The following is a 12,357-nucleotide window of genomic DNA, read 5'->3' on the forward strand; positions in this document are numbered from 1 at the left end:
CAAAGCAGTGCCCAACCCTTATAGAGATGACAGGGGCACATTCCCTTCCAAATGCCCAGAGCCTGATAACCCTGCCGAGCCACATCCCTCGGGAAGTATTTGTTGAATAACTGATGAATGAGATTAATCAAACCAGTCCCCACACTGAGGCTTAGTTATGTACACATGCATGGCCAAGGGCCCAAATGTGGGCTCCTCCCCACTCTGTCCTGACTGAGAGCACCCACCCTGGGAACCCTGGTCCTGGATATCAGGGCCCTCCCAGGGAAGGGCAGGCCGGGTTCTGCACTCCTCACTCACCTCCAGGCCCCAGCCAGGGGCCTCCGTGCCTCCAGAAGCTGTGGCCCGACAGCCAGAGATGCTCTCTGGGAGCCTGCCCTGGGCTGGAGAGACGGTGGTGAACAACATCCAGGCCCTGGCCTAGAAGAAATGCCAGCACCGTATTTTTTTCAAGCACACCAGCCAGGCCTACACTTGCCCGTGGGTGGAGAGCAGTGGGATGCATCCACATTGCTGCAAAGCAGCTCCTCCCATTCCCCTGCATGGAGTTTTTCTTTCCCTCAGAATTTTAACAAAATAAAGTGATGTGAAATTTATCTCCTTGCTCACTTTCTATTGAAGTTCCTGACCAAATACAAAGTCAGACTGTGCAGCACCAAGCCCGGATGCTCCACCAGTTCGTTTATTTATTCACAGGCTTCAGTGTGCTTCTGCCTCCCAGCCCAGGGTGAGAAGGCCGAACAAGCCCCAGACCCTGGGCTACCGGCACGCAGCACCTAGTGAGGCAGCTGGTGGGCGGTTCTGGGAGTCAGACCTCAGGGCCCAGGGCACGGTGTGAAGCCACAGGCAGGGAGCCCCTGAAGAGCTGAGCGGTGCCAATGCAGGCAGCGCCCAGCTGGGTCTGGGCATTGCTTCTTCCCCAATCTGCCCGCTCCCCGCTCCATGTCTCCGCATGCAGAGCAGAAGTAAGAACAAGCAGCTTCGGGATGAGTCCCCAGGCCTTCCTCCCAGCCAGCATCCTCCTGCCTCCTCCCTGGGCCACCTGGAGCCACCCTGGGTCAGGGACCCTCAACCACACACGTGGGCCACAATGCGCGGCTGCTTAAGTGGAAGCCAGGCAGCGTCTCTTTCCCCACTTTAGTTTTTTTATTTTTAAATCACATGCTTGTAATGTAAAAATGTAGATATTTGACGAAAATTAAGTGAATGACTGAGTAAGCCAATGGGCCTATCAGTTTCCTCATGGTGGAAAAGTATCCCAGAACAAGAGACTGACTGACTTCCGCTCCGCGTCCTTCCCAGGTGCTGTGAACCATGGAGATGGGAAGGCAGACCCCAGCGTCCTGGCCGTGTTCCAGGACTACATCAAGCTGATGCCTCTGGTCGCAGAAGCAAATCAAATGAGTGAAGAGCTGAAGAAGGTAAGAGCTACAAGGGGGTTTCATGTCAGCTCCAGAAAGGACCTCGGAGAACAGGTTCAACCCCTTCGGCCCCACTGTCCCCAACCTGGCTTCCCGGGACAGACGAAGACACGGGGACCCCGAGAGGCGAGGGGCTGTGGCCGAGACCCCGCAGTGAGCAAGTGACAGGCTCTAGGCCCACACCCAGGCCTTCCCTGTCCCAGCCCCTAGTGTCATTCTCCCGCCTCTGGCCGCCCGTGGCCACTACAGCCAGCAGGACACCAGACTAGCACATGCGTTCCTGGCCACCCCACCCCAGACTCCTCCTGGGGAGATCAGCGCAGGCGTCTGGACGGCTCCTGTGCCGCAGAGCAGACCCGGGTTGGGGCTCGCTCCCCGGTGACATGGGATCCCAACCACGAGGAAACTTGTGAGAAATTTAATCACTTTGGTAAGGCCTACAGATGTCGGTTCCAGGCTACTGTTAAGGAATTCTAGTGCTTTGTCATATACCTGGTGGGAATTCCAGGAAGCAAGAGTTGGAGCATCTTCTTGCAGAAAGCCGGAGTGTGGGGAAAATGAAAAGCAACTGGCCAAGATGCTAGAGCCTGGTAAACGGAGGGTTATTTAGTAAGAAGTGTTTCTCTTACCAGGGTCTTAACATGGAATTGAAAGTGAAGAATTTAGCATCATCAGATTCCAGGGGCTGTGACCTACTAAAAGAGGTCATGGTGAAGGTGACCAACCAAAGGACCCACGAGGTGAGGCTGCCTTTGTGGGGGGCTTCCTGAGGACAAGGCAACCTCCACCAGCTACAGCCTGTGAGGCCCGACAAAGGGGCGAGATGTGTTTGGAGTGGGAGCTGGATTTCTGGGGTACACACTGTGTTTCCCCTCCAGGGCTCTGCTCCACACGGCACCTAGTCCTGGGCTCTTTCTTAACCCCCAGCACCGCACACTGTTTATTTTTAACATGACTCAAAGGCTTTAGCCCCAGAATGAGCCTGAAAGTGTATCTAACTGGTCATACTGTCCACATGTATGTGCACACATGTGAACATGTGTGTATGCGCATGTATGTATACATGTGAGAGAGAGCTGCCATCCTGAAGCACTGGAAAAACCCACACTTACAGTAAGAACCCAGAAAAGGCCATGTCACAGCTCTGCTGGCTGACCCGGTCGCGCACCTTCCTGGCAACAAGAGACCCGTTCTCCTCTGCCTCTGCCGAGCGGAGAAGAGGGGGCCTATCTGTGTGTCCCTTCCGTGTGGGTGTCTTTGGGACAGCACTCTGGCTGAATGCTCACTCCTTAGCCCACCTTCAGAGGATGTGCCCCTAATTCTCAGGTGACTTTGGGGGGTCTGCTCCGTCCCAAATCCTCAGTGCACACGACCCTCTTTAGCAGTGAGTCTGGTAGCAAATGTGCCCCTTGGAGGAGCTGGCTGTGGTTGGGGACTTCTCAGTCCTTGGATGGTTTGGTCTACTGAGATGTCTCTGTTTTTTTAATTTTCTGCTTATTGCCCTAAAGTTGCCAAAATTTTCTAGATAAACTTTAAAAACTTTTAAAAGTTGTGAAATATGACACAAAGACTATAAATGTATATGCTCGTGTTACACAGTGAATACGTGGGTACTCACCATCCTGCTCACGGGGGTTTACGCTTGTGTCTGCCCCGTGCAGGGACCCCCGGGGTCCCCAGCTGTGAGCACCCACGGAGCATCCTGCGTAAGGGCCACCACTGAGCCCAAACTACTGAGACCTTTCTTTCTTCCCCTCTTCCTCTGCTCAGCGCTGAGGGGGCCCGCTTTGCCTCTCCTAGGAAGGAAGAAAGGGGAGATGCGTCTCAGTCCCTTCAGGCTTCTCTAGCAAACCAGCAAGACTGAGGGGCCTAAACACACACATTTCTCACAGGTCTGGAGGCCGAGAAGTCCAAGATCAAAGTGCCAGCTGGCCCGGTGCCTGCTGAGAACGCTCTTTTTAGTTCACAGACGGCCTTCTTCTCGTGTGTCTCACGTGGTGGGAGGGGCAGGGGTTCCTTGAGGCCTGTTTCACAAGGACACTAATCCCTCATGACCTCCCAAAGGCCACCTCCAAATACCATTACACTGGGGGTCAAGTGTGCACACATGAATTTGGGGGACACATTCAGTCGGTAGCAGCACATTTGATGCTGGCTCACCTCACACTCACGGTGTAGTTCTCATGCAAGACCGCCCCACCCCGGGAGTCGGCCTTGAGATGCATCTCCCTGCTCCGTCGTCCTCAAGGGTGTCTATTTGTACCTTTTCATGCATCAGTGACCTTCCTCAGTAGGCCTCTGAGAGGCTGGCAGTGCCTTCTGGTAGTTTCTAGGGACATTCGGTGTGTGGGCATAAAGGACAGGACTGGTGGCGAGCAGCCGTGGGTTCCAGGTGCACAACAGTGGCGCTTCTGGTGGGTCCTGTCAACGTCCACCCTCAGACCGCACAGGCCGGGGACGCCCCACAGCTCCTGTGGGGAGATGGCATGGTCCGCAGGCAGTTTGGTGTGACTGTTAGTCCCTCGTTCCGGGCAAGCTCAGGAGCAAGCCGGGGCCATGGGAGGGCTGGGGAGGGTTTCCTAGACTGGAACTGCCGCCGGCTTGCTGCTCCTTTCCAGCAGCGTCTGCCTGGAGGCTGAGCTCGCACTTGCAGCAGCGGGTGTGTGCGGACCTGCAGCCCCTCCGGCAAGGCGGCCCCGCCCGCCCTGCAGAAGCCGCCTTTGCTTTTACCCGACGCCACACGTACTGAGGCGGGGGACTGATCCCATTCTCTGGACTCGTTAACTCAGTGCTGTAGCCTTTAAAACCCACGGGGACTAGCATCCCTGCCGTGTCCCAGCCAGGCTCAGCTGTCTCCGCGCCGCGGAAGTCTCTGGCAGACCGGTGCTGTCTGTCCACTGTACGGAGGCAGAGAGAGAATGAAGTCCGAGCGCAGGGCGGGGGGTCCATTTTATGGAGATGCAGAGCACTTGAAAGGATGACCAGCTGCTACTTTTTGGTTTTTCCAAGTTGCTCAGAGAAGGAATTGCTAGTTTTACCTGGTGACCACTTCTGATGTGACATTTATGGTCAGGAAATTTCTCATCTGACTGCGACCCTTTATCCTGAGGCTTATGCTGCGGTCCCCTCTCAGTAGCCCGCGCTGAAGCAGAGGCCCTGCCCCTCAGCTAGGGCAGGGACAGCGGCAGGCTGTCCTCCCGCTTCTTCTGCTCACTGGGTGTGAGCACACGTAGTCCTGTAGGTTGGAGGTCCAGCATAGACCTCACTGGGCTAAAAGCAAGGTGTTGGCTGGGCTGCTTTGCTTTCTGGAAACTCAACGGGGACTCTGCTTCGTCTTTCAAGCTTCTAGAAGCCACCAGCACTCCTCGGCTCATGGCCGCCTTCCTCCACCTCTCTGACCCTGCTTCTCCATGTGGTTCTTTCTCTGACCCTCTTTTCTGTCTCCCTCTTCCACATTTAAGGCCCGCGTGATTACATTGGGCCTACCTGGGTAATGCAAGCTAATTTCCCTGCGTTAAGGTCAGTTAATGAGCAAACTCAACTCCCCTTTGCCATGTAAGGTAAAATGGACTTCTCTAAGGACCATTATTCTGTGTCGCACAAGCACCAAACCTTCATTTCTCCTGGGAGAGTTCTAACTCACTCATGTCCTCTAAGTCGTTTCCTGGGCTCCAGCAACTCAATGCCGAAGTCAGAGATCAGGAATGAATATGATGCTCTTGAAGGACCTCACCAAAGCTAAGTTGGAGGAGAGTGTTACTGTGGTCTTGGGTACCCCAAACCCTGCCTATCAGACAGAGCATGCTGGGAAGAAGCACCAAATCATAGAAGTGAATTGTTAGAGCAGCAGGTGAAATCATACACAGCAGTCCCTCACTATATTGCGGTTCACTTATCGCAGCCTCACTGTATTGTGGGATTTTTTATATTATATTTGATTATTTATTGCGGATTTTTTGCTATATCGCAGGATTTTGCGGTACTGTATACGTATGTTGTTAAAGTTTCATAGGTTTAAGAGTGCAGAATAAATGTAAGGTTCCTACTTCATGGGGTGGGGGTCTGGAACGTAATACCCGCGATAAGTGAGGGAATACTGTACTGGTGACCTCCCTCTGTGTCTCCAGGTGTGGATTTGGTCAAAAGCCAAGTTTATCAATAGGAAGTTCCTAATGGAGGAACTTTACCAGCGCTTTCTAGATGGAGAAGACAGCCACGTAGCACAGGAAGATGACCCTTTCTGGGACCCTGTCGAGGTCGTCCACTTGGGCTCAGCTCACATCTGGCTCCAGTCGCTGGCCTACTGCATGCAGTTCGAGGAGCAGGTGGAGTTTCTGAACTGCGACGGGCTGGAGGAGGCGGTGCTGCATGTCCACGTGACCCCCTGCTCCCCGACGGGACAGTAGGTACCTCCTACTCCCCCTGCCTAGTGCTGGGTCTGTCACTTGGAGAAAACTCAGGCAAGCCTGAGTGCTCCTCGAGGGGGTAGTCAACTTGGTACCCCAAAGAGGTCATTTATGCGACAAACGAATGAGCTCATTCATTCATCATTTGACCTCATCAGGTCAGCTGACCTGGTATATTTCAAATCCACGCCTAGCAGCATTCAAGCAGCTCAGCTCTCTTCTGTGGAACCACAGGGATGAGGAAGACACCCTACAAACAGGTAGCAGGAGGAGGAGGAACTTTGGATGAGAACCGAAGACCCGGGCTGGCTCCCTATCATGGGCCCTCAGAGTTCAGCAGCCGTGCGGCACCTGTGAGGGCTGGCACCTGCCACATGCAGTATGCTCTTTCCCATGCTGAACCCCCCGGCCGCCTCCGCTGGTGAGGGCCACGGGCCAGAGCGGAAAGCTCACCCCTTTCCATCCTTGGCACAGGCGCAGATCCTTCTTTTGTTCCTTTTTTCGAGGTAGGGACTGAGGCACCTTTGTTTCCCTGTCTGGCCTCGTTCTCCGCTGCGGTCAGCCCTGTCTGCAGGCACCGGCTTTGTCTGGACGCTGCTCCATTACCTTCACCCTCCTCTCAGGGTTTCTCATCTGTTTTCTCTCTTTAGGCCACAGGCAGTTTCGACAGTTTTTATAAAAGTCCAAGTCCCTTAGCAGCGCTAAGCCAAGAGGCTGGCAGGGGGTCTGGTCTGGGTGCCAGGGTCCTCACCTGCCCAGTGCAGACTTCTTGTCTTTGTGGAGGAGAGGAAACAGGCTCGAGAAGAGAGCAAGACAGTCACAAGGTCCTGAGACTGAGCCGGCCACCGCCTCATTGTTGTTACTGGGACTCGAAGCAACTTCCCGGTCACTTGACTGTCTCGGGCCTCTGGGTTGATGGGTTGTAGTCTTTCCCCTGGCATAGCAGTGAGGTAGAATTCTAGTTTACAGGTGTCGGCCTTTGCGAGCTTGGTTGGTGTGGGAGAGGTCCCCTGTTGGAAAACTGTCCAAGTTGGTTTCTGAGCTTGTAGGCCTGGGGTAGAATCTGAAAAGTTCAGCAAGAAAAATGGTATCTGAGCACTCAGTGGGCTTTCCCTGGGCAGCAGCCCCTCTGTGCTGCTGGGAACCTACCTAGATCTTCACCCACATCTGGGTGCGTATTGCGTAAAGCTGTTAGTTCTGTCCCTGCCTCCTCCCTGAGAAGGTCGCATCTTACCTTGAAGTACGATCGCAGAGTGGGCTCTTGTTAAGTGTCTCCTGAATGAAGGAATCCTACAGCTGGTAATTTTGCCTCGCCTCCCTTCAGTGAACTTGGCCGTCTCCTAAGGAGCCTGTGTAATTCCCTTTGACATCACAACCCTAACTTGCTTGGGTCCAGGCTAACCTGTGATCAGGGTTCATCTCTTCTGTTTCTAGAGCATGTGGTGAGGAGGACGTGGTTATTGACCCTCTGGAGTTGCTGGGCAAGAGGATGGATTTCCAGATCCGCATTGTGAGCTGCCTTGGCGCCAAGTGGCTGAAGGAAGATGTGGAGCGGGGCGTTCAGATGGGGTACCAGCCTGCCCAGAGCTGCTGGGCACAAACCGCCCACTCTGCGGGCCCCATGCAATGGAGTCTTGCCTCAAGTTTTTAAAAAATGAGTTTATCGTGAAATTTTCTTAAGTTTATCTGCTTGCTCTACCCCAAAACGACTATTTCCCCCACCTTTTTAACAGAGAGAAAGGCCACACATCCCTCCAGGTTGATGGACTGTGGTCATTGTGTATTGATCCTTCTAAGTGATTGAAGTGGTGGATCAGAAACTTTAATTATCAGAAAGAATATCCAGTGAAATATTATCTAATAGAATGGTTGTTTTTTTTACTTGGGAACAAAAGGACTGTGTGACAATATGTCAGAAGCACCAGATATGCTTAAACTAATTAGATTAAAAGTATTATTAAAAGATAAAGCAGTAAAGAGAGGGAGACTTTGAGGAAAACCAAACCACCACCTCAAATGGAAAGTGAATTTCAATTCTGGATTACCGAAGTAGGAAGCATTGATCAAAGTACTTTTTATTTTTTGTTAAGACCTTTAATGTTACCCATGTAGTGAGGGCATCCGTGCAAAACAGCTGAGAGTGGGAGGCCGTGGCCCTGAGACTCAGGAGGCGCGTCTTTCACCACCTGACTAATGCAGGCTATACATCTTGGGCTCATCTGATCCTTTTCTTTGCAACTGTGTCCCTTCTGGTTTTATGTTTTACGTTCTTTTCTCAGGTACAGAATTTATGATCTTCCACACACTTTATATACCAAGCCTGTATGGAAATCTGTGAATCCCCAAATCGAAGAGTCTGTCCAATTTACAGCCCTCAATGCATCCAAGGAGTTTCTGAATTATTTACAGACAAATGCTCTCATTGTTGACTTATGGGGTCTTCAAGGTACTAAGTTTATTTCCTCTTCTGCATGGGGCATTCTTGAATCAGATATCACGTCAGTATATCCAAGGCTGTGGAGGAGGTGGAGGAGGGAGGCGGTCAAGGCCTGGATGGCAGGGGCTGAGAGCCATCTTCCCCTGGGCCCCTGGGTTCTAGTCCCCAGGTGATTACGTGCTTGAACATCCCCTCCCACAACTCTGGCTGGACAGCTGAGACTCTCCTCTCCCTGACGGTGTCTGCCCCGAACCACAGAGGGCTGTGCTGAACTGAGCTGCTCTCCGCCGGACCCCATGGTCCCTGGTGAAGGCCACATCCTGGTGGACACCAAGAACGTTTCTACTGTGATGAATGTAGGCCAGGTGTGTACATTTCTGTGACATTAAAATGGATGTCACGGACGACTAGAAAACCTCAGATGACAGCTGTTCCTTCCCCATCACAGACAGCTGGAGTCACTCCTTGCACCCTGAGGGGCTTACATCCTGCTCACTGCGACCCCACCCCATCTAGTTTCCACGTGGCAGTAAAGATTGCCCGTCTCAAAGGATATGCAGAGCAATCCAGGAAAAGGCTAATGGGACATGGTTTTTTGTAGACGCCATCAAACCAGATATCAGAACTTTATCTAAAGCTGCTCAAGTTGGAAGAGGAGACGGAACTGCTCAGAAACATGAACAGAGCCCTCCGAGAGGAAAACATGTTGCTCCGGGAATCCCTGGAGAAGACACGCTCCAGTCAACAAGGTGAGAGGCCGTGTGGGACTCGGTTGTTTCGCTTCTGTCTAAACGCCTACATTTCGACGTGCATTTCTCTTTCTGAGAAGTGAGCTTTTGAATCAGTTAATTTATATTTTGTTTCATAAAAAAAGGCAGCCCAAACTGGCGCTAAGTGCTCATGTAGCAGAACGCCAGCTGGATAAATACACACGTGAATAAATAGATGCTATCTTCCCTTTCCCCCTCAGCACAGAAGCCTTCGAGTGCCCTGAAGGTAGCCGGGACGACAGCCCAACCGCCAGCAGCCCCAGAGGTGACTCAGGCGTGCGCGCAGCGGGCCAGCTGTGACAGAGAGCTCGCCAAAGCTCTGAAGGTGTTCCACCAAAGCATGAACGCAGCTAGAGGGCAGCTCCTCGCACTGACATACCACAGGCCTCCTGTAAGTAACCAGATCGCTGTGAGAAATGTAACTCACCGCGTTCGGAGATTACAGGAGAAAAAGCAGGGCTCCCTCAACAGAGGCCGAAAAAGCATGTGATAAAACTCAGCGTTCCACATGCTAAAAACGCCAAGCAAACCAGAAGTAATGAACACTCCTGGATCCGATAAAGGCAATCTTAAACAAACTCTGAGCTAGAATAATGCTTAATGGAGCATCCCTGGAAGCCTTGCCTTCCCAGCAGGAAGAAGCCAGGCATGCCAGCCACCTTCGCTTACGTGGACATTGGCCTTTAGGTTCAAGCCAGGGCAGCAAGGGAAGAAATTCAAGGTATAAAGGTTGGAAAGGAAAGAAGCAATACCAATAATAGCATACGTTTATATGATACTTGGCGCTTTATAGTTACTGACTCAGTTCTCACAACAACCCCACAAGGTAGGTACTATTATTAGCCGTACTTTACGGCTGATGGATCTAAGGCACAGAGAGGTGAAGTGACTGTGCAGGGGGACACAGTCAGTGAGTAGCAGTGCCAACCTCCAAACCCAGCCGGGTGCTCCACCGACCCTACTCTTCCACGACACCAGGCTGCCTGTTACTATTCCCAAATGACATATTTATGTAAACAAAAAATTCAAAGAATTTATAAATAAATGGAATTATGAAGTTTCTGGACACAAACATCAATACTTAAAAAATTAACTGCAGCGAGCAGAAAACATTTTCATAAAAGATACCATTTATGTTTTAGGAGCTACAGTGAGTCCTCACTTAACGTTGCTGGTAAGTTCTGTTACTTTTTACAACATATACCGAAACCAAGAGTAAATTTCCTACAGCATCTCACCAACATTATAATGAAATAACATTAAATGAATCGACATTATTTGAGGACCTGCTGTACTTAAGCCCTGCACTCCTATAAAACTATGTACTACTATGCAGAAAATTTAAAAACTCGTTTGAGGGATCTAAATAAAGAGAACCATGCCATTACAGATCCGTCGAGTCTCCCTGAGACTCAGTGGAATTCCAATCAATGTAATGGAAGCTGAGAATGACTTAGATGGAATTGCAAAAGCCAGGCCAAGCCAAGACCCAGACCCAGAAACAAGGTAGAGAGACGCACCCTACCCGGGACCCGGGCTCATTTCAGTGCCCCTCCAGGCAGGAAGGCGAGGCCCAGCCGCAGAGAAGAAAACCAAAGGAGAAGCACAGGGTGTGCGCGCAGCCGAGGTGGAGCTGCAGATGAGCGGCAAGGGGGGGGTTTTCAATAAGCGGCACCTGAAGAAGTAAGGATATGCACAAGGAACAGAAAATTGGGATCTTATCCAAAACTATGCCCAGAAATCAACTTCGGTGTGAAGTAAAGACCTAAATGTGAAAGATAAACACAAAAACACCCAGCTTTCAGGGCAAAGATTCCCCTGCACTGAAGTTGTCGAGTTGGGTCCAGATGCCAAAATGAACTCAAAGGAGATAGGAAGCAGTTATTTACAACACATTTAACATATGACGAACTAATATCCAAAATAAAGAACTGCAAACCAGAGAAGAAAAAGATAACCCAACTTAAAAAAAAACTCGGAGGACTTGAACAGGAACTTCACAAAAGGGGAAATCAAAAAGGCCAAATAAATATATGAAAAAGTGCTTAATTAACTTCATTAGTAGTTGGGAAAATACTAACTGAAACCACAATAAAATACTATTATAAATCCACTGTATTAGAAAAAATTAAGAAGTCTAAAAATATCAAGTTTGGGGAAAGAAATAAGCAATAAGAGAAACTCTCATGCACTGCCAAAAGGAGTATAAATTGGTGTAACCCCCTAAAAAACTGCCTGCTATCTACCTAACCTAAGCTGAGGATGCATCTGCCCTAGAAGCCTGCAATTCAACTCCTCGCAGAGTAAACTGATTTCTGCAGAGAATGCAGCCCTAACGCCCCGAAGAAGAGGTTCTCAAAGTCTGGTTCCCCAACTACCAGCTACAGCACCGTCTGGGATCTTGCAAATTCCAGGGCCCCATCTCTGACCTACCGAATCAGAATCTTTGGTTGTGGGGTCCTGGAATCTGCGCTTTAACAAGCCCTCTAGACACGTCCGCCTTAGAAAGAAGTTTGAGAACCACCTCACTGAGGCAGCCAATGGACGTAATGAATTCATTTCTTTCGGACGTATTTAGAATGGTACTAGTTATATACCATTTTTGACAGAGCTCCTAAAACAAGTCACTCAAATAATTTTTTGTCGTGTGGTTCAGATGAGGGACCAGCTGCAGAAACCCTTACATGGGTGCACTAATGGTCTTTAACACCATCTTCCAGGAGAGCCCCAAACTGAACACACGCTAACATACCTTCACAGAAGACAGATGAACTATGGCACCCGCCCTGCTGTGTGACGTGACTCTGATGTGAAAATGAACTGCAGCCACATGCAACATGGTGAATCCCGCCAGTACTGCTGATCGAGACCTTCAAAAGTCACGAAAGATGCCCCCCAGGGTAATTCCATAAGTGGCCAAAAGTCAGGCAAAATATACTAATTACGGCTGCATTCTAGGCGGCAGTAAGATGAAGATCACACAAGTAAGGCCAGTGGCTGCTTCCAGGGAACAGGGAGAGGGTGTGACCAGGAGGCAGAGTTCTTTCTTGAGCAGCTGTGCTCACTTTAACTGTATCTACGTACACGTTTTGGGTATGCTTTTGTAGGCAGATCTCTCAACTAAAAAGAAAAGCTGGTTAGATGAAAGACACTAAACAAAGATAAAAATAAGCCATAGCCTATGAGGATCTAGTTGTTTTATTTATCATCAAAGATTAGTATCCAGAATAAATAACTGACACTGCCCCCAACCAGGGACCTGGCCCACAACCCAGGCACGTGCCCTGACCAGGGATCAAACCGGCGACCCTTCACTTCGCAAG

At 50.6% G+C, this 12,357-nt stretch overlaps 1 protein-coding gene across 1 annotated transcript in view; it reads left to right on the forward strand.

The window, feature by feature from the left end:
- LOC149992408 (kinesin-like protein KIF28P) overlaps positions 1 to 12,357 on the forward strand; it is a 42,444-nt gene that overhangs the window by 29,184 nt on the left and 903 nt on the right. Inside the window, exons 15-22 of the mRNA XM_090263525.1 lie at positions 1,303 to 1,421; positions 2,054 to 2,161; positions 5,549 to 5,823; positions 7,262 to 7,396; positions 8,107 to 8,273; positions 8,523 to 8,629; positions 8,866 to 9,013; positions 9,235 to 9,425. Coding sequence (XP_090119651.1) covers positions 1,303 to 1,421; positions 2,054 to 2,161; positions 5,549 to 5,823; positions 7,262 to 7,396; positions 8,107 to 8,273; positions 8,523 to 8,629; positions 8,866 to 9,013; positions 9,235 to 9,425 — 1,250 coding nt within the window. The remainder of the gene's footprint in view (positions 1 to 1,302; positions 1,422 to 2,053; positions 2,162 to 5,548; positions 5,824 to 7,261; positions 7,397 to 8,106; positions 8,274 to 8,522; positions 8,630 to 8,865; positions 9,014 to 9,234; positions 9,426 to 12,357) is intronic.

The sequence above is a fragment of the Furipterus horrens genome, unplaced genomic scaffold, assembly GCF_987537825.1.
Source record: "Furipterus horrens unplaced genomic scaffold, mFurHor1.1.pri manual_scaffold_15, whole genome shotgun sequence".
NCBI lineage: Eukaryota > Metazoa > Chordata > Mammalia > Chiroptera > Furipteridae > Furipterus > Furipterus horrens.